This window comes from Microtus oregoni, unplaced genomic scaffold (assembly GCF_018167655.1).
Source record: "Microtus oregoni isolate MIOR12 unplaced genomic scaffold, Mior012 000018F_ref0000195, whole genome shotgun sequence".
In the NCBI taxonomy this organism is placed as follows: Eukaryota; Metazoa; Chordata; class Mammalia; order Rodentia; family Cricetidae; genus Microtus; species Microtus oregoni.
In genome coordinates this window covers 32,082,113-32,105,243 of record NW_024543077.1, presented here as the reverse complement: position 1 = coordinate 32,105,243, position 23,131 = coordinate 32,082,113, and the positions used below count along the sequence as shown (strand labels likewise).

The 23,131-nt window shown below is 42.9% G+C and overlaps 1 protein-coding gene across 10 annotated transcripts in view; it reads right to left on the bottom strand.

Moving 5' to 3' along the window:
• The window catches only part of LOC121459147 (PMS1 protein homolog 1-like), an 80,773-nt gene that overhangs the window by 49,227 nt on the left and 8,415 nt on the right, over positions 1 to 23,131 (bottom strand). For 6 of the 10 annotated variants that reach the window (XM_041668682.1, XM_041668683.1, XM_041668684.1 and 3 more), the window contains 4 exons: positions 21,666 to 21,839; positions 21,420 to 21,571; positions 14,159 to 14,341; positions 6,294 to 6,396 (listed from right to left, as the gene is read on the bottom strand). In XM_041668682.1, the coding sequence (XP_041524616.1) occupies positions 6,294 to 6,396; positions 14,159 to 14,341; positions 21,420 to 21,551 (418 nt within the window). In that variant the 5' untranslated portion in view covers positions 21,552 to 21,571; positions 21,666 to 21,839. The remainder of the gene's footprint in view (positions 1 to 6,293; positions 6,397 to 14,158; positions 14,342 to 21,419; positions 21,572 to 21,665; positions 21,840 to 23,131) is intronic. The other 4 variants (XM_041668689.1, XM_041668687.1, XM_041668690.1 and 1 more) reach the window with 1 other exon arrangement.

Below are 23,131 nucleotides of genomic sequence, written 5' to 3'. Positions count from 1 at the left end.
TCAATCTATGAAAATCAAAAAATGAAATCCACTGAAAACAAAAACATGATCATGTCATTAGATGCAGAAAGAGTCTTTGACAAAATTTAACAAGCCATTATGACAGAAGTCATGGAGAGACCAGGACAAGGAACAGACCTCACCACAATGAAAGCAATTTACAGCAAGCCAACAGCCAATCAGACTAAAGGGGGAGAAATCCAAAGCACTGCTACTAGAATCAGGAATGAGAAAAAGTCCACTCTGTCCATCCCTAGTCATTGCAGAACTCTTAACTAGAGCAATAAGACAGCTCAGGGGATACAAACAGTAAAGGAAGAAGTCAGAGTACATTTATTTGCATATGATATGCAAATATATAAGGTCCTTATATATACGGGTCTTTAAAAACACCACCAGAAAATTTCCACAGTACATAAAAACTTTCATTAAAATAGTACTACACAAAATTACCACACAAACATTAGTAGCCTTCTTTTAGACAAGTAAAAAAGGGGCTAGGAAATCAGGGAAACACCACTTTCCACGAGAGTGTAAAAACAAACAAACAGAAAAACTTGGACTAACTAACCAAGTAAAAAACATGTATAATAAAAATTTGAAGGCACTAAATAAATTGAAGAAGATATCAGAAGATGGAAAGATTTTCCATGCTCATGGTTCACTGGGATTAATATTGCAAAAATGACTATCGTGTGAAATACAATTCCCCATCAAAATTCCAACATAATTCTCCACAGAAATTAAAAAAAAATCAATCTTTAGCTTCATATTAAAATACACACACAGAGACACAGACACCCCAAGACAAATTTTAAAAAACAAAAACAAAAAACAAGAGAACCAAAACAATCCTGAAAAATAAAAGAACTTTTGGAGGTCTTATCATCTTGGATTTCAAGTTGTATCAAAGAACAATAGTAACAAAAAGAGCACTGTATTGGCATAAAAAGACACATTGATTAACAGAATTGGACTGAAGAACAAGACATAAGTGTACACACCTATAGGCACCTGATTTTTGACAAAGAAGCCAAAAATTCACAATGGAGAAAAGCCAGCTTCATCAACAAATGGTGCTGGTCAAACTGTGTAGCTGTATGAAGAAGAATCCAAATAGATCCCTGTTTTTCATCCTACACAAAACTCAACTCCCAATGGATCAAGAACCTCAGAGCAGATCCTCTGAAAACATGCTGTTGACAGAGACAGGAAAAGTCTTTCTGAACAGAACAGGCACAATAACCAACAGCTAACAAGCAAGACCTCACTAGACTGAGAAGCCCCCGAATGACGAAGGACACCAGACTTGCAGTCAAGTGGCTACAGAATGGGGAGATCTTTGCCAGGTTCATATCCAGTGGATGGTCAATATCTAAAACAGACAAAGAACTAAAAAACCTGAACATTAAAAAAACAACCCAACTTAAAAACGGGGCACAGAACTAAACAGAAATGGCTGAGGAACAAGGAATGTTCAACCTCAGTCATCATGAAAATGCAAATCCAGAGTCTCTAAGATTTCATCTTACCCCAGTCAGAATGGTCAAGTTCAATAAAACAATGACAGTTCATGCTGGCAAGGATGGGGAGCAAGGGGAGTACTCCTCCATTGCTGGTGGGAGCGCAAACTTGTACAGCCAATATGGAAATTGGTGTGTTGGTTCCTCAGGAAGCTGGAAACTGACCCACCTCAAAATTTAGCTACCCCACTCCTGGGCATGTACCCAAAGACTACACCTGACCACAAAAATGCCTGGCTCACCCACCCTCGCTGCTGCTCTACTCCTGATAGCCACGAACAGGAAACTGCCTCGATGTCCATTAACCGATGGATGGTAATGAAATGGGCTGCATTTACACTATCAAATTATTCAGCAGGGAAAGGGTGGAGCTAGAAGCAATCATCCTGAGCAAGGCAACCTGAACCCCGAAAGAAAAGTATTGCATGTTTTCTGTTACATGTGGGTGTTCTCTGTGTGTTTCAATCACAAACAACCGCAGCAACCGGGAAGGAGGAGCAGATCTGCCAAGGAAGGGAAGGACACAGTGTTTTAAAGAGATAAGAGGCAACTAGAATAAGAGGATTAGATGGACAAGAGGCTGGGAGAGCAGGGTAAAGGACGGACTGTGGGAAGGGACAGCTAACATTAACCACCTCTGGGAAACCACATGGCCTTCTATTACTGCAGGCTGGGAGAGCAGGGTAAAGGACGGACTGTGGGAAGGGACAGCTAACATTAACCACCTCTGGGAAACCGCATGGCCTTCTATTACTGCAGGCTGCTCCGCATCCAGTCTCAGTCAATTGTGCCAGCAGCAGGGCAACGATCGTCCATTACTTGTTGTCCAGGAAGTCACACTGCTGTGCCTTCTTAACCAGACCCTCAAATGTCACGGTCTCTGAGAATCTCCCGTCCGCCCTGTACATGTTCAGTGGTTTCATTCCACTCTCGTGACTATTTCCTGTGTCTCACCAATCCTTGACTCCTGAATATTAGGGGGAGGTCACTACTATAATATGACAGGCTGGAGCAAGGCATGTGGATAGAAATCAATGCCCCACATGGACAAGGTTATGAAAACAAAACATTATTAGATAATTTTAATATACATATTATGTTCTAAATACTACATTATACCCAACCCACATACCCATAAATTACTTTTTCTCCTTAAAAGAGCCCAAGTAAACTAAGAATCATAAGAAATATAAAAACTAGATGTTTTAATAAAACTTACTGCTGGGTGGTGGCGGCACACACCTTTAATCCCAGCACTTGGGAGACAGAGTCTGGGGCCAGCCTGGTCTACAGAGCTAGTTCTAGGACAACCAGGATTATGCAAAGAAACCCTGTATCAATAAACAAACAAACAAAAAAAAACCTTACAGATAAAAGGGATTTTTTTATTTCAAATTAAATGTCTGAATCTGAATGCTGAAATGTCCTTAAAAAAAAAGGGACCAAGTAACACCGGCTAATAGGGAGGAGGCCTGGCGCCCCGTTGTATTTTACAGAAGGAACCACTCAATTCTCTAACTTTAGCACATTCTTCAAACACCAAAATTAAATTGCAGTTCCGCAATTGTTCCATACGGCCCTATGTCATGCCACTTAAGACAGAAGCTATTTACACTTCTGATGTAAAGGCGGGCGCTGAATTGTCAGAAAGGATTCTAAAGGAATGAACACAGTTCTGCTGCTGTGCTAAGCCAAACTCCACACCCACAGTCCCCAGCGCAGCAGTCTACAGCAGGGGTTTCCACGACACAGAGCATTATATTCCTTCCAAAGCATCTGCTCTGGAGCATCGGCTAGACGCACACAACCTATGGGCGGGAAAAGAGAGCTGTGATGACCATAAATAACCAGGCACCCCTGGGAAAAAGCCTTGGGAAGCTGAGAGTTAATCCGCTTCCTTGAAGGAAAGCAGGGAGAGGGCAGGAGAGATGGGACGGTGGCTAAGACTGAAAAATGTCTCTTTCCTGCATTCCTTCAGTTCCTTCGTGTCCATCTTTTCAAAAATTAGCCAACTATAAAGACTATGGGTAGATTTGGTGAATGGAGAGAAGATGCAGTACCACCTGCCTTAAAATAAAAACCAAGTTCACTTCCTGCTGCACTGTGCTTGCTCCAGTGCACTTCCTGTCTGTGCGCTTGCTCTAGCGCTCTAGCGCACTTCCTGTCTGTGCGCTTGCTCTAGCGCTCTAGCGCACTTCCTGTCTGTGCGCTTGCTCTACTTCTGTGTGCACTGCACCCTCTTAATCAAAATTACAGTTTTACCTTCCAAAGGTGAGGGGGAGTAGAAAAGACTGTGCTGGTCTTGAAGAGGACCAGAGTTCAGTTGCCAGCACCCACATCAGGTGACTCCCAACTCCTGTAACCTAACTACAGCTCCAGTCGATCAGACAGCCTCTCCTGGTCCTTGTAGGAACCAATACAGAAGTGGGAGGCAGGCATATACACACAGACACGCAGAGACAGACACACACTGGTGTACAATTAAAAACAAATATTTTTAAGAGGAAAAAAAGAAAACCAGTTATGGTTAAAAGTGTAATGAAGAGATGAGAAGAACAATTAAAATAACAAGCACTGAAACCAAGATCACCTTCAATGGCTAAAACAATCCATAAAACAAATATCTGTACCCAAAGAGCAAGAAAGAAATCTTCCATAAACCACATTTAAATATGTACAACGTTTCGGTGTCTAGTTGAGATTTGTTGGAGGCTGCCCCTGTAGCTATGTGTGCCGTCTGCAGGGACCATCTCACCCGAGGACATGAAGAGTGACTTCTAAGGGCATTTGCATCGCAGTGGCGTTTAGTCCCCAAGAACCTCAGATGCACAGGTATAAATTAGGATGGCCGAACTGCAGTTTTATCTTACATAGAAAATATTTAAATGGAAGCTAATGACAGCTGGTGAAATGTGAGTCTGAGATTCAGTGGCTTACAAACCATCAACACGAAGCAACACTACCGCAAGGGCACTTTTACTCGGCACAGGGTTGTATAATTTGTCTATCTAGAGCAATCTGAAGTTTAGATTTTTTGTTGTTGTTGTTGTTGTTGCTGTTACCTAAGCAATCGGGTATAGTGAGGTGGAAAAAGTGAGTTTAAAAAGTCGTAGTGGTTTTGTAACTACTGACCTTTCGAGTGTGTTGTTTCCCGAGTTATGAAACAAGCTAATGAAAATAAGATGCATTTACCGACTACAAAACTTCCTCAACACGCATACCTAATTTAACTCACTAAAGGTGCAAGACTGACGTCAGTAGAAAAAGAAAAAAAAGCGGTGAAAGGGCAGAGATCAGATGGAGCCCTTCCGTGAGGATTGTTATTTCACAGTTCCCATGGAGACGAACACAGAAAAGCATGAGAAGTTTGATGATACAGAGCCACGGGCCACCCAGATCAGACCGGCACCCGCTGAGATAAAAATAAATACTTTTAAGTTTTATAAGGCGACAGGGTTACTTCACAGCGGTCTCCTAGGAGGACGAACGCCTTCTAGTGCTTTCCTAACGTGAACTTTGACGATCTAGGCTGAGAGGATTTCTAAAAAGGGAAGATGTCTAAGAAGTAAAATCAAGTTAGACCTATCTTTGTTTAATACATATTGAAAAGATGATAATGTATTATTTTGCTAAGATAGATAGTATTTATTACATAGCAAACTAATTATAGATGAGTTCTTTTTTATTGACTATGAACAAGTGTAAATGAGAGCTTTCTTAGAATTTCCTATTAGTTCTTCTTCCCCTGTGGATACAAAAAAAAAAAATGTAAATTTCTAATGAGCAAATGTAATCACTAACTATGCTGACAATTTCCAAAATTAGAGACAGAGTGTGTGGACTTACCAGACTTAAAAAAGTAAATTTTATAACGACTGAAGCCATTATTTTAAAAGTAAAGACAATGTTTTAACATTAAAACGAATTCACAAAAATTGAAGTGCTCTGGTCATTGAAAACAAGGAGCCATGAAGTTAAATTAAGATCAACAACCCAGGTGGGAGGAGGGGAAGAGCAGCAATTACCCGACTCATCCTTCACAGACCAGAGATTCTGCGACCTCAGCTCTCCAGGGGAGTCACCTTTGACACCGTCTCCGCTACCCATCCACGCTGGGGAAAGCTTAGGCGCTTTAGTGAACACAGACTAAAGAGACCATTTTCTACCTTAGGATTAGTTCTTAGAAAACGTAAAAATATACAAGTAAAACTACATACACATGTGCAAAAAACAATACTAGGAACAATGGCTGGTAATTATTTATCTCAGAATAAGACAGAGTGAAGAAGTGGACGGGTGTCAGGCAGGACGGCGCTGGAAGGTTGGTAACTGGGAACTGACAGCAATTACAAGATTGACTACCGCAGGCCTATGTGTGAAGTTTTCCATTCGTACATATGCTGTCAACTTATTCCATCATAGTACCTTGGGGTTACAGTCCATTACAAGTCAACGAGACTTTAGGTACCTCAGCAGACTCCTGTCCTGCGTCTGCAGAGGTGACAGTGGTGATCCAGCACCAGGACAACAACTGCTGTCACAGCAAGTCACCCAGGCACCCAGCCTTAACTCCTTCCTCTTTAGGATGGCTCCGCTCCCTTGAAGGATGGTCACATTTCATCAAGACCAACCCAAAACACTGTCTAAATTCAAGACAAAACTCTTTAAATGATGATGATGATGATGATGATGATGATGATGATGATGATGATAATAATAATAGTAATAATAATGATAGACAGGAAAATATGCTCCAAAGCACTCACTTACCTTGACCAAGATGTGAGGGTTTCTGAGAAAGTATGTGGCCACTGCCATCTAAAACATATTGGGTACTAAAGTCATCAGCAGCTGTCCTTGTTGTGACGACCACCTGGAAACAACAAACCAAACCAAAAGGACTTTTATTTCAAACTAATACAGTGACCACTCTCTCCCGCCTTTATCTTTTTTCCTTATTTGAGATAAGAGTCTTGTTATGTCGTTTAGACTAGTCTCAAACTCCGGATTTTCACGCCTCCTTCTGAGTCCTGGGATCACAAGAATCTATCACTGCAACCCACCGAAGTGATCGTTTACCTGCGGCAACGGGGAGAACTGTCACAAAGCTGGCAAGGAAAGCAATGCCTACAACTCTAGCACTTGGGGTCTAAGGCAGGAGAATTGCTGTGAGTTCCAGACTAGGGTGGGATACAGAGGAGAAACCCTGTCTCAGAAGAAATGAGGAAAACCAACAAAAATATTATCACACATTAATATTGAAGATGCTATTACTTAGTAATTCTTTTTCGAAGATTTACTTTATTTTAACTGAGTGTGTGTGTGAGTGTGATTGTGCACACACGTGTGCAGAGGTGTGTGTACGGGGGGTGTATGTGATTATGCACAGACGTGTGCAGATGTGTATGTACACAGGTGTGCAGGTGTGTGATTATGTATACATGTGTACGTTCCTTACGAGGCCATAGGCTTCAGGTCCCTTGGAGATGAAGCTACAGGAGACTGTGAACCTCCAGGAGGGTGCTAGGACTGAACTCAGGGTTTCTGGAAGAACAGCACATGATCTTAAATATTAAAATGGGGCTCCAATCCCTGGCTTGATAAATTACCGTGAAAACTTCTCTGGTAGTAACTTTTGGAGATACTCTTTGAAACAACACAGCAGGCTGGGGTTTGTCTGTTTGTTTTCTGAAGACAGGGTTTCTTTGTGTTGCCCAGTTGGCCTTGGAACTCGCTCTGTAGACCAGGCTGGCTTCTGTCTCCCAAGTGCTGGGATTAAATGCGTGAACCATCACAAGTGAAGGCAGCATGTGATTTTTTTTACATTGCAACTAAACTAATATTTGAGCATTTAATTAAAATACAAACTACTATACTGCAAATGGCCATTTGTATTATATAATACACAAACGTAAAAGAAAACACTTCAATTGTACCAAGGGTATCTGCTTTTGAATAATTCTCATAAAATTTATGGACAAATGAGAAATTGTTTAGTAATCATTTCCTTCCCTTATGTATTTTATACAAAACATTTCTGAATTTCAAGTTTATAGTTTCAAATACTAAAATTCAAAATATATAAGTATTTAAGGATATTTTTCTTAAACTCAAGTTGAAAATTTAATGTTTAAGGGTAAATTTTTCATTAATTAAAAGTCAGCATTAAGCATATGAGCATAGGAGAATATGAAAATACCTCCTTATGATGTCATCTGTGAAAACAGAAATTTAAGAATCCTGTACTTTTCTGAACCCCCTACATCCCACATCCTATTATCTACCTGGCAGGAAACACAGCCTTGATGGAAAATAAAATGAAAAACAGACAAAAAGAAATGGTGAAGAGCGGAGATATGGTCAGGGGAAGCAAGATGGCCCGGGACAGAGCAGCCCTGTGATAAGGAGTCATCTCTCCTGGCTCTCCTTGACTCAGCACAAGAGAACCTACAATAATCCAGCTGCACTGCTTGGGCTCCTCTGGGTCCAGTTAGAGTCTGTATTTGATGGTTCTACCATCTGTCCTCAGTAGATTTACTGGTGCCATATGCTCTGTGGAACACACGGGCACCATGTGTGGGTACCAGTATATCGCTGCTGCCGCCACCACCACCACCGCCATCACCATCCCCCCCCACCAGACCCTACTCCATCTGTGTGTGTGTGTGTAGGTATATGGGTATATACATATATATTATGTGAGCTATATAGGGATATATTGATATAGATAGACACTAGATAAGTAGATGAGAGATAGAGAAATAAAGATCTTCTCTGTGTGTGTATAGGTATATGGGCATATACATATATATTATGTGAGCTATATAGGGATATATTGATATAGATAGACACTAGATAAGTAGATGAGAGATAGAGAAATAAAGATCTTTGTTAGCCTGGAGAACTAGCAGAGACTATTAGTTCTGAAATGTCCATCCAACTTTTACTAGGAGTGTTCGCTCAAGCTGCTATTTGCATGATAATTATTCAAAAAATGGAAACAAAGAATGTTACGTAAGACAAAGATGTATGTGTCTGTGTATTCCAGCTATTCTACTTCCATTCCATAGGTTGACGATGCAGAACTTTAACCTTGACCTTCCCTGTCAAACCCCTGGTCTAAATTATCCAATGCATTATTGGTTTTGTTTACCAAAAACAAAGAGAACAATAAGTGGTATAAATTGTTTTCTGTTTTATTATTCCACAATCACTCCTTTAAAAATAATTCTTCATGGAAACAACTGCTTCCACAAAATGCCAAGGTCAAATTGAATCCTATTTCTGTTCTCCAAAGAGCCAGTCACCTGATGTAATGTTGGTGTCACTGAGCAAAGGCCGCTCTGGACTCAGAGTCCCAGTACAAACCCTTCTAGTGGCTTCAGGATGGTCCTGAGAAAAGGATGACACTTTCACCTCCAGGGAGGCGATGAGAAGAGGGAGATCTAAGGCGTGGTAAGGTTACATGGGACTTGGTTTAAACATGGGCACGGATCTGCTATGACACTAACTTGTTCATGCTTTAAACGTATCAGTGAACAGTAAACCCACACCAACCTAGATAAAGAAGCTGAAGTTCAAAGAAAGGAAACAGGATTTTAGTGCTACAATATTAGCATTTATGTTAAACTTTTAATAAAAGCATACTATGGCTTCCAACAATAAAATTTCATAAATGTCAGTTTTCAGGGCACTATGGAAGTTTATTCATCTGGAAGATGGTTTGTGATGTATTGTAAGACAATGAAGAAAACATATATAGCCCTGTTTTATAAATTCATGAGGAATTATATTTCAAGGGTTCATCTCATCACGTGGCCCCATATCCCAGGGAGGAAACCTCTTGCTGGACAGGCCAGGGTCACAGGACATTAGCAGTGCAGCAGAAGCCTGTGCCCGGCACTACAATCAGGGTCTCTGATAGCACCCACAACCTCTGGGGATTCTTCCTAGAAACACTGAGCAACTGTGGAAGAGGGCGAGCCCAGTGACATCAGAATTAAGATGACATCTTTAAGAATTCTTCAGAGGACTGTCAGGCTTATATGTCCTCTCTATTATTAAAAGTGGGCCCAATTATAAAACTAACATTACAAAAAAGGATCTCAATCCTATGCAAGCACAGACTCCTACAGGATTTAGATGACACAGGAACAAAGTTTCTTAGGAAACATCCTAAGTCAAAGTCTTCCTCACCCAAATTCATTCAAGGCCATGGGGATAAGCCTGATTTGTTTTCTTTTTCTTTTCTACTGAGGTGGAGCTGGCTTTTGGTTTGTTTCTTTGGTTTCAAGACTTGAATCCAGAGTCCTCCACACGCTTGGCAGGTGCGCTACCAGAGCTACACCAGCAGCCGCAGCCCGGCTTTTGGATGAATCGACGTTGTGGCACAGAAACGTGAGTCAGGCAGCTAAGATAATGTCTTTCTCTTTCTGGAGGCTGAGAGGTCTACCTGCCTGGCTATGCATAGACATACACTAATGGATGTCCTCTGACTTCCACATTTCCAGAAACTTCCATGTGGGGAGACCAGCAACAGGAACAGCTGCCTGTACCCTTTTCAAAGCAGTTCTATTGCCTGGAAAGAGGCTCCATTTAGGAAGCAGGACATTCCAACTGTTCCCACAACCTCCAGCCCTTAGTCACACTAACGTTTGACCATCACGGCTGTGACCGGCACAAGAAGCGCTGGTACCGAAGGACACAGGTTTTACTCGCTTCCTTCAGTCTCAAGGCGGATGCTGTTTCCTGCTGCTTTATGGCTCTCCTAGCTTCTGAGTCTACCCCTCCAAGCATGGGGCTCAAAAACCACTACAGATCCTGTGCTCGCTCTCTACAGAATGACATCTAATGAGCGTGACTGATCAGAGTAATAGCAGGCTCACTGTGACGCTCTAATACTATTGCATGGATGACCAACAAATGTGAATGTGACCAGGAGACAATGGCTAGCAAAAAATGAACTTGCCTATAGAATGAAGACCTTTGGTGGAAATTAGGAGGAATTTGCCTATGAATGGCTACAAAGTTTCAGAAAAGATTCCCCAACAAGAGGAGTGTAAACATACTTGAAAGCCTGCAGACCTGGATAAGCGACTGAGTTTATCGTGGTTTAAGCACAACTGCAAACTGTTTTCTACACTGGAGTCCCGAGCAGGAAAACCTGTAGCTGCACACCATGTATCCTCTCACTGTGTCTAAGAGACAAGGCACAGACTCCGAGTACAGAGTCAGTGGAACAAGACAGGCTGTGCTCCAGTACACGCCCGATTTTGGTAAGTTGTATGAACACACTGAAAAGTAGCAATGAGAAATTCAGGAACAGTAATTTATCATCATTCAAAAGCCTTGAGGACTTACATAATTCAATGTGCTATGCTTCTGTAGAACCAGAAGTGAAGACCTGCTTGCATCAGTACCACCAACCCCAGAGTAATGCCTGAATTGCGACAAACTACGATAACACTAGGACCCAAGAGCGTTTCATCTCCACTACAATGAGGGATCATTACAGACTGCTTTGAAATTAGGGTAAGGAAATTCTGTAAGAATTTTCCTCAGCAGTAATATGGAGAGATGGATCCACGGAAGACCTACACAGAAGCTTAGCCATGAACTAGACTTTGAGACAAAGGTTAATGACCAGGACTTTACTGCAGGAGAGGGCAGAGCACTGTCCTGAGCTGGGAATGGACCTCACCAAGACTTCATCAAGTCCCTGAGTGCTGACTGCTTGTTCTGCATGACCTGGGCAATATGCATCTCTCTTCTGATGATGTGAAGGAGACCCAGATGTGAGACACGTTAGCAAGCAACACTCTTGGCAGCACACATCCTAACGCAGGGAATCTGGGCGGTGCACAGAGGTGCACAACATACCATCAAACCTAATCATTACATGTCTAAAGACTCCACGACCAAATCATGCAAGCTGAAAAGTTTGATCTGTATCAAGTTAACGAGAGGCAGAACCGGCCTGAGCCAACACTAGTCAGAAAGCGGTTACCTTTGAGGACTGTTGATGAGGGAACATATAGAACCTTCTGAAGCAATAGGAAATGCCTTTATTGTGATCTAGAGTATATATAAGACCTAACTGCTGTCGGTGCACACACAAATGTAAACACACATATATGTACGTGAGTTTATAATAGATTTGTAAAGGGAAAGTCTTAATGTTTTTAAGATAAATTTACACAGCACTGCAACATGTAAACTGTAAATTCTAAAGGTTCAAAAGATTTAAATTTCTCTATTGCCGTAATACTTTGATAATCTTTGATAAATCTGATGAGTAAAATTATTTCAATTATTTGTTCTTGAGGCCTTTTGAATATCTCAAACATAAAAGGCAAAGTGATGAATGTGGGTGTTGAGTGAACTTAACTAATCTAAGACAAGCAAGAAGACAGAAAGCAGCAGACAAGCAGAACTGGCAGGCAGAGCAGAGCCGCAGTCGGAGTGGGAAGTCACATTTCTGCAGACGAAGTGCACAGCTGCCACCTAGCAGACAAAGTTGGTGTGACCTCTGCAAGGCCGGGCAGAGCTTCAGAAAACAGACACACCAAAACACGTTTCCAGACAACACTCTCAAAACAAAGAGCTTAAATCCTACCTGCTAGTTTGGACAGCAGCTAACTGATCAAATATTTACGCTCTAAAGTAGCCAATCAAAGCTCGAAGCACAGGGCGGGTACTGGGAAGCTCCGAGGTCTCAAATCCTATTCCACTTTACAGTGTACGCTCTTTACTAGTTCCAAGGCTGTGGGTTGCCGTGTACAGCCTCCAGAAGGACAGGCAGTTCCCGGGTGTACCCTCTATTTGCTCTTTCCCGAACTCTACCTGGAGTCTCGAGTGAACTCTACATAAAGCAGGTGCCAGGTAACAGAAAGAAAGAAGCACATTGTGCGCTGGGTGCTGGGGAGAGGTGCGGAGCGCACTTATGGTTTCCACCTCAGGGGAGCTCTGAGCATCTGCAGGAAGTGGGGCCTGGTCTTCTTTGTTTTAACAGCAGAGTTTCCCCACTGAGGCTTCATCACCTCTGCAGCGTTTCTCCAGCCTACTAAAGGCAACACTTTACAGAGCTCTAAAGTTAAGGAGTAACTGATTCCTTGGTTAAGCATGGGCACTTGAGCATGCGCGTGCGCACACACACACACACACACGCGCACACACGCACACGCACGCATGTTTGCACGCACAGACTACAGTGAATCTGGAAAATAATCCAATGGGCAGAGAAGGCACTTTTCCTAAACACTAGCTTAGATGCCATTACTTCATTACTTTCTGGCACTTGACCGTTCTGACCTAAGTAGGGCCTTCCAGCCTTAGCACAAGTATGATATGGCCACGGCCTCACAGTTACGGTCACCCTTACCAGCACAAGACACCTTCCAACAGTAACAGGCCCAACTCCATACACTAACAATTTAATAAAGGAGGCCACTCAAGTCCTACAATCAGAAACAACTGGGGTGACAGGAACGAGGACTGAGGGTACGGTAGCCAGGAAATCAGGAGCAGCAGCAGTGCAGACAACTGAGAGGACCACACACTGAAGTATGGGGTTTAAAGAAAACACAAGAGCCCACCCAGCAGTCACAAGACTAGAGTGGCAGGGTCCACTCTGGCCCTTGGTATCTGTGAGGTAGGACAAGTCAATTCACAGCTGCCGAACTCTATTTCATCACCTATATTTACCAAAGTGCAAAATCCACAGTGTTTCCCATAGACCTAAAAGCAAAGTCAGGGGCATGCCTTCTAAAAGGATTTCCTGATCAAGCAAGTGCAGGAAAGTATATACACTATAGACTACCTTTAGATTCGCAGTCTTAGGTTAGGGTAGATAAAGGCTCTAGAAAGTTAAATGTGGGCCTTTTGAAAGATAACCTTTCTAAGTGAAGGGTCTCCTAAACAGCCTCCTCTAAGGAACAATAATATCACCAAGCACATGTTACTATTTCTCAGAATACTAAAGACAGAATTATCATAGGACATACCAAGACCACTTCACCAAAAGCGTTGATGGCAAAGACCTACACATCTTTCAACACCTGTGTCCAGAGCAACACTGTCCATTTGGCCAAGAATCCAATACAAATGGGTGCATAAATAGAGTGTATACACACTTACATAGTTCACTACGCTGCCCAGGCTAGACTCGCTGGCACTAGAATCACAGATGTAAACATGCCTGGCTTAGGAAACCTTTACGTGGTACAACGTAACGGACACAAACCCTGAAGTATATGAGGCACAGTGAGCCAGACACAAAAGGCCTAACGTTTCCACTTTTATGAGGCACCTGTAGCATCAACTGATAGAGACACAAAGTAAAATGGTAGCAGCCACATACAGAAGAAGAGGGAGGAGGACAGGGGGCTTTGTTTTATGAGTCCTGGGCTGTAAACTAGGAAGATGAAAATGACCTAGAAATGGATAGCTGATAAATGTACAATAATGGAATGCACCTAACACCACTGAACTGTTATTAAAAAGGGTAAATTTCCTATTAAGTGTATTTTACCTTAAGTGAAAAAATTAAAGCTACTCTAACAATGAATTGGTTTTCTCTTAATTCTAATACTCGGTCACTATGAAATGAATAAAGTAGCTGACAGAAATTTCCTCACCTCCGCAACACTACAAATCGACCCCAAGGCTTCACCGCGGAAACCGTAGGTTGTCAGGTTCTCGAGGTCTTCGTGACTGTTTATCTTGGAGGTGTAGTACTTCACAGCCATCACAGGGACGTCCACAGCCTTGATGCCCTCGCCATTGTCCCGGACCTCGATTTTATCAAATCCGTAGTTCTCCTGGCAAAGTGAGGAATATTTTCAATTGATAAAACTTAAACGGCGGCGATCACATTTAGAAGTGCAGGAAGCAGTCCGGCTGTTTGACAGCTTTAAGGGAGAGGTAACGCCACGTCAAGGGGAGCTCCCATCTTCAGCTCTGCCAAAGCCTAGGTTCGGTACACTGAGCAAGGGACCTCAGCTCAACTACAACACAAGGAGGTCAAACTAATCTCCTGAGTGTTCTATCAACTTGTTTACTTGCATAGGTATTTGTGGTCATTTATATTTAAACGCAAATTAAAAGTCTACCATAGATTTTATATATATCATCCCCCAAATGAAATAAAACACTATCACCAGCAAAAACTCACCTGCTCTATTCACCAAGAATCCAGCAACCATTCTTATTTAGTCTGATTTTTAATAAGTTCTCCTTTATTGCTTTCATAAAAAATTAAGTATTTAGTACCTTATAATTTTCTAAATTTCTCATTATAAATATCAAACAGAAAATTGTTGAGAAAATATATAACTTAGTAATCTCTTCTAAATTTGAAAATTAGGAAAGTAAGCTCCATTCATAGCTAATCCTATGATACTGAGCTCTGCACACACAAGAGAAACCAAGTTTCTATAATGACCCTGTTTCCCATGAATACGGTCACCAACTGTTATCAGCCTCGCTCCGAAAAGCCCTGCAGACATCACCACAGACGACAACTACAGGAGGAAAAGCTTCTGGGATTTATACTGGCTCCATAGCATACAAGGGTATCACACTGTAGTAACCTAAGCTCACACAGCACCTTGTCAGTACTGCTAAAAACACACCACGCATGTAAAGCATTATCAGGAAATACCTAAGATTTCGGCGTCAATCAAAAATTGTCTGACAGCCTGGACACAGCATGTCTGCTTCATTTTATTAAACAACAGACCAAAACATTGACCAGAGAAATGTCAATCTCGCAGCATAAATACCTCCAGGAATCTGAACAAAACAGGCCTGGCTGCAGTGTCAGGCCCAGCAGAGCCGTTCATTCAGAAATCCCGCGAAGTAGATGAGCAAATCTCCGGGTAGGTGACGATGCTGATTTACTTTATAGGGACGCTTCCGTTGGCTTGTTAACATTGTTTTAAGAAAACATTTTGTCTTTGAGAGACACTTTATAACAAGAAACACATTTCAAGAGATAAACAGAACAGAAAAGAGGAACAGGTAAAGACCCACAGCAGGTAGGAAGGAGATGAATCTTTGTCTCCCTGTGAGTCTTAAATGGCACCTGTCGGATAAAGACACTGTCACTTGTATTCCATTGTCACATACCCTCTAATCAGACCAATTATATAAAATGCCTAAGAAAAATAGTCACTCTTGGGCCTTAATAAACTATTTCTTCACGTCGTAAGCACATGGAATATTATTCAAAGCAGGGGTCCCCAACCTTCCTGATGCTGAGATCCTTGAGTACAGTTCCTCATGTTGTGCTGACCCCAACCATAAACTTCCTTTCGCTGGTAATTCACGACTGTAATTTTGCTACTGTTATGAATCATATACAAGCTCTCTGATAGGCAACCCCTGTGAAAGGGTCGTTCGATTCCCCAAGGGGTCTCAACCCACAGGTTGAGAACGGCCGATTTAAAGGCACAATTGGGCAGACATTCTGCAACTGTGCTCCTTGGTACAGCGGCAATTGTAGACTCTCTGGATGGACAGCGGTGTATGCACGCACACTCTTCAGCCTCACTCGTAATCTCAAACTGCAGGAGTGAAGCTTAGTAACTGTCTAACAAAGCCCCCAACTTAACCTGATGTACCCCAAATACCCTAGGAGTCATGGTCTTTGCTTAGTAACTACCTAAAAGACCCTGCTTAACCTGATGTACCCCCAACACCCTAAGAACCATAGTCTTTGCTTAGTAACTACCTAACAAAGCCCCAACTTAACCTGATGTACCCCAAACACCCTGAGAGCCGTGGTCTTTGCTTAGTAACGACCTAAAAAAACCAGCTTAACCTGATGTACCCCAAACACCCTAAGGACCATAGTCATTGATTAGTAACTGCCTAACAAAACCCCCAACTTAACCTGATGTACCCCAAACACCCTGAGAGCCATGGTCTTTGCTTAGTAACGACCTAAAAAACTCAGCTTAACCTGATGTACCCCAAACACCCTAAGGACCATAGTCTTTGATTAGTAACTGCCTAACAAAGCCCCAACTTAACCTGATGTACCCCAAACACCCTAAGGACCATAGTCTTTGATTAGTAACTGCCTAACAAAACCCCCAACTTAACCTGATGTATCCCAAGCACCCTGAGAGAAACCTGAAGCTTGGAACATTTGGTTCACTACTAGCTAATGAAGCGACTTAGGCAAGTTTTGGGAAGACTGAGTCTTTGTAAAACTGTTAACATTTTTTATGAGATGTACTTGGGAATTTTACCCATCTGAATTTTATCTGTTAATAAGCAAAAGCAAGATCTTCTCATTACAAAGTAGCCCTGCCAGAATTATGATATCACACTACTAGCAATAACACAAATATCTGATAATTAGATTTAAAAAAACATATTCTTGCTTTCAGTAATATAGACTTCAACTCCTAGTAAATAGTAGATAATAGGTAGGATGGACACAAAAATATAGGGTCTAAGTCTGTGAGTTTGACATTTGAAAAGGGGGGACACATCCAGACTAACAGCAGTGTGTCACTGGGGGAAACATCCAGACTAACTGCAGTGTGTCACCAGCACTGGGGGAAGTATCCAGACTAACTGCAGTGTGTCACCAGCACTGGGGGAAGTATCCAGACTAACTGCAGTGTGTCACCAGCACTGGGGGAAGTATCCAGACTAACTGCAGTGTGTCACCAGCACTGGGGGAAGCATCCAGACTAACTGCAGTGTGTCACCAGCACTGGGGGAAGTATCCAGACTAACTGCAGTGTGTCACCAGCACTGGGGGAAGTATCCAGACTAACTGCAGTGTGTCACCAGCACTGGGGGAAGCATCCAGACTAACTGCAGTGTGTCACCAGCACTGGGGGAAGTATCCAGACTAACTGCAGTGTGTCACCAGCACTGGGGGAAGTATCCAGACTAACTGCAGTGTGTCACCAGCACTGGGGGAAACGTCCAAACTGCAGTGTGTCACCAGCACTGGGGGAAGCATCCAGACTAACTGCAGTGTGTCACCAGCACTGGGGGACACATCCAGACTAACTGCAGTGTGTCACCAGCACTGGGGGAAACGTCCAAACTGCAGTGTGTCACCAGCACTGGGGGAAGCATCCAGACTAACTGCAGTGTGTCACCAGCACTGGGGGACACATCCAGACTAACTGCAGTGTGTCACCAGCACTGGGGGACACATCCAGACTAACTGCAGTGTGTCACCAGCACTGGGGGAAGTATCCAGACTAACTGCTGTGTGTCACCAGCACTGGGGGAAGTATCCAGACTAACTGCAGTGTGTCACCAGCACTGGGGGAAGTATCCAGACTAACTGCAGTGTGTCACCAGCACTGGGGGAAGCATCCAGATTAACCACAGTGTGTCACCAGCACTGGGGGAAACGTCCAAACTGCAGTGTGTCACCAGCATGCTCCCTAAACCTTTCCCATCCATAATTTCTTTTTTCTTCTCTATTTGCTGATGTCTAGAGACAGGGTTTTGCTGTAGATGCTCTTGTACATTTGTCACTCGTGTTAATTTAATATAACACTGATTGGCCAGTAGCCCAGCAGGAAGTATACGCAGGGCAACCAGATGAGAAGAATTCTGGGAAGAGGGAAGGCAGGGAGAGGCAGTCAACAGCCAGACAGAGGAAGCAAGATGAAAATGCTGCACTGAGAAAAGGGACCAAGCCACGTGGCTAAATATAAACAAGAATTATGGGTTAGTTTAAGTTATAAGAAATAGTTAATAATAAGCCGGAGCTAAAAGGACAAACAGTTTATAAATAATATAAGCTTCTATGTGTTTCTTTGGGACTGAATGGCTGTGGGACCAGGCAGGACAGAAACTTCTATCTACAGGGTTTCTCTGCAGCTTTGGAGCCTGTCCTGGAACTCTCTCTATAGACCAGGCTAGCCTCGAACTCACAGAGATCCACCTGCCTCTGCCTGTCAAGTGCTGGGACTAAAGGTGTGAGCCACTACTGTCTGGCTTCCATCCATAATTTCTTTTCAAATACCAAAGTTCTGCCCAATCTGTGGTATACAAATCCAATATTTAATAATTGAAATAATACCTTGTTATACATATAATTTCACCATTTATTAAAGATGAATACATATTTGCACACTGAGAAGATAGGTGAAGGTGCTGGTTTATTTTTACATAATTAAATCATGGAGGAACATTTGCTATTTTGGAACAGAACATCTTCAGCACTTTAAGGTTTGATCTGATTCTATAATAGTCAATGTTCATAACACATTTTGCATATGTATGCTGCATAAATACATTTAGGGCCTATGGTGATTTGAATTAGAATGGCCCACATAGACTCATTTTGGGGAGGAACAGGAGGTATGGCCTTGTTGGAGGAGCTGTGTCTCTTGGGGTAAGCTTCAGGCCCAGTTTCTCTCCCTGCCTCTAGCTGCGGATCAGAATGTAGCTCTCAGCTACTTCTCCAGCACCATGTTCGCCTGCATGCCACCATGTTCCCTGTCATGATAACAGACTCACCTCTGAAACCGTAACTGAACTAAATGCTTTCTAAATTGGCTATGTCATGGTGTCTCTTCACAGCAACAGAAAAATAACTCAGACATACGTTGGTGCCAGGGACTGGGTATTGCTATGACAGACCTGACCATGCTGCTGCTTGGAGAAATGTGGAAAACATTTGGACCTCGGGTAGGAAAGCTGTTGAATGCTGAAAGTTTTATGTATTATGAAAGTATTAATGGGCCATCCCAGTATAATCTTGGAAGACAGTGGTGCTGAAAGCAATCTGGATTATAGAGGCCTAGCTCAAGAAGTTTCAGGAAAATATTAGTGCTATTATCCAGGCAAATGCAAACCTGCCCTCCCCCTTGGGGACCTGGCAGGGGCAGAGTGGCAAATCCTGCACACCTCAGACATTACCCTGGCCAGCCCAGGGCCTTCTGGCTGCTATGTCACTAGGTAGTCTGTACACAGGTGCAAAGGTCCCTTTAAGAAACAATCCACGCCTATTCCTGCTCTCTCTGCCATTTCTCTAAGGAGGCAGATTACTCTCTCTCTTCTCTCTCTCTCTCTCTCTCTCTCTCCTCCCTTCCCTAATAAACTTCATTCCCATGCAATGAATGATAAACATCATCATTCTGATGGCACGTTTGTCCCGTGCCATAAGATCCCTAAATCCATGGTACCACCCTGAGCCACATATAATTACACTTGCCCTGCTGGGTTTCCTTATTATACTATACACTCTCTCTGCATTTTACGGTGGTCCTGTATGTTTATTCTGTGGTATTTTATGTTAGAAGTACATAATTTGATTTTGATTTTCCTGGGAGTTACAGCTAAGAGATTGCCTTGAATGTCATAAGAAACGTTGGATTTTTAAGGTGCCGAGACTGTGAAAGACGATGGTGACTTCAGAAGTTAAAGTAAAATGTATCTTGTTTTATGATATGACTACAAGTCTCTGTGGACCTGTACTGGCTATTCTTGGTTGTCAACCTGACTGTATCTGGATGAACGATAATCCAGAAATGGAGGGCACACTTGTGATCTGGATCTTGAGGGAAGATCTTGAGGCGGGAAGACACACATTTAATCTTGGCCACACCTTCTGCTGGAAGCCTATACATACATACATACATACATACATACATACATACAGAGAGAGAGGGATTCATCACACACACATATGTAGAGAGAGTCATTCCATACATTCTAGAGAACCCTGACAAATGTGGCGGTTTTGAATAGGAATGACCCTCATAGGCTCATATATTTGAATGCTTAGTGTCACTAGTAGGTGGGGCCTATTTGGAGAAGAACTAGGAAATGTGGCCTTGGAGGAGGTGTGTCTCAGAGGGTGGCCTCTCTGCCTCCTGCTGGAGGATAAGGATGTAGGCTCTTGGCTACCGCTCCAGTGCTCTGCCTCCTGCTGGAGGATAAGGATGTAGGCTCTTGGCTACCACTCCAGTGCTCTGCCTCCTGCTGGAAGATAAGGATGTAGGCTCTTGGCTACTGCTCCAGTGCTCTGCCTCCTGCTGGAAGATAAGGATGTAGGCTCTTGGCTACCGCTCCAGTGCTCTGCCTCCTACTGGAGGATAAGAATATAGGCTCTTGGCTACCGCTCCAGTGCTCTGCCTCCTGCTGGAGGATAAGGATATAGGCTCTTGGCTACCGCTCCAGTGCTCTGCCTGCCTGCTGCGTGCTCTCAGCCGCTCTCTGAAACCGGAAACCCACACTCAATGCTTTCTCCTTTAAGTTCCCTTGTTTATGGAGTCACTTCACAGCCATAGAAAGGTGTCTAAGAGATGCTAGTGCAGAGACTGTGAGGCAGGCTACGCTAACCCCAACCCAAAGTTCAAGTAATGATTGTTCTATGAAAGTTCAGTCACTAACTAATATAGCAAATTTAAAAACCTAACATCCTAATACAATACAATAATTTGGAATAAAAGAGATTTACATGCTGAGGAATGAGAGCAGGAAAATATCTAGTCTTTGCTTTCATAACTGAATGTGTATCTGTCTATAAGAACAGGCACCCTAGCATATAAAGTAAGAATAATTCACCACATACAACAGTCTGAACTCACGGTGAGGTTAAGTTATAGGCAGGTCCCGGCAGCATCACACTGCAGGCGTATACTGTGTGTTCAGAGGCCAGGTTGTCACACAAACAACCAAGGACACACGTTAAAAGAAAACAGACATTTGGCTGAGTGTTTGGGTGACGACCCCTATCTGGCTTAAGTTTTTCCTGTGATTTCCTTTAGCATTAGTATAATCTTGGTTTAAATTACAATCTACTCTTTAAACTGTATTCCAAACGCCCAACACCTGGAAATGAAAGTCCAGCAACAATCTCTCAGGAAAACCTGTCAGGTCCATTAGCTGTAAAGGCATGGCACTCACCAGTTTCACGTCGATGCTGGTGGCTCCAGCATCCAATGAGTTTTCAATGAGTTCTTTCACAACGCTGACCACTGACGTGATTATCTGGGAACTGGACAGGAGGCGAACTGTCGCGGCAGGCAACTGCTTCATCCTCGCGCTCAGCAGAGTAGCTAGAACAGAATCACAAGGTGTAAAGAGGAATTGTAAACATTTCTGACTTGTATAGGCCAGATGATAACAACAGGCGATACCTTAGGAGCGTACCTGTGCTGAGGAATTATGTATGCAAGGCTTGAGGTAAGCTCACACAGTGTGAGACAATAAACTTCCTACTAATATCCTTAGAAGCGGGTAACACTGCCATCTCCATTTTGTAAGATCACTGAGGTATGCAGGAGGAACTAAGTTCATTCAGTTATCAAGACACAGGGTCAAGACCTTGATACAAGAAGTCCAAAAACATATGTAATTAGTTACCTCTCACTGCTACACAACAACTCAAACAGCTCTAAAAATACCCACAAGACTTTCAGGTAAGTCGGCGGCAGGCTGGAAGCTCCCTCCATGCCAGTGAAGTTGAAGCACCCGAGAAAGAAGAGAAAGGAGCAGGCATGGAAGGAGTTGGAGAGAGAAAAGGAAAGGAGGAAGTGGTGAGAACAAGATGACAAAGTGCTAAAACAATAAAAATAAAAAAGATATTTAAGTAATTAAAGATTTAAGTGATTAAGGCAAGACAGACTTTATCAGCAAAGAGAGAAAGAGAAAAGCTTTGGGAGGTCACACAGTTAATGTCAGAGCAGCGTACCGAGGGCAGAGGAGAAGATGAGCACAGCTGAGAGGTAGTGCTAGCCAGCCAAGAGGCAGTAGTCACACAGTGCTGCTCACAGCAGGGGAGCGGAAGGTAGCAGGCTCACCCAAGACCCTCCAGGATACCCCGAAGGTATTCAAAACCAAAAGATGCACAAATCATAACACAGAAACATACTAGAAATAAAAAGCAACAGCACTCCTCCAAAGGACCACACTGAAAGGGCTGGGGTTTGAGGTTCACAGGGGACCCTGAGGCAGACTGTCCTTTTGAGCAAGAGATTTATTCATAGAATTAACACCATGGAAAGACAGCGTGGCAGGCATGCCTACTAGAGTCCAGACCCACAAGGCATACGGAGCCCTTTCTTTATAGCGCTGCTTAGACAAATCATTGAAATTTAAAAATCAATGAAGAAACTTGATAGTTAAACTATACTACACATCTAATGGTTCATCACTGCAACAAATATTCTATCCAATGGACACAGAGAACACACTCTCACCAGCCTGTGGAAGCTCTGCTAAAACAGACACCACTGTCAGCCACAAACTGAGATTCAAAGAGCCAAAAAATTTGCTGTCTTATCAGACAACAATGAAATCAACAGCAACTAGAACTAAAAAAGTTGGACAGTACTTGGAAACTGAATGGTACATTCTGGAACGACCAGAAAGCAAAGACGAATTTTTTAAAAATTTTCTACAATCAAATGAAACAAGTCACAGAACAATTTTTGGAGGCTGGAGGGATGGCTCAGTGCTTGAGAGCACTGGCTGCTCTTGTAGAGGACCTGGGTTCAATTCCCAGCACCCACATGGCAGCTCACAGCTGTCTGTAACTCCAGTTCCAGGGGATGTGACATCCTCACACAGACATACATGCAGACAAAACACTAAGGCTAATGCACATAAAATAAAAA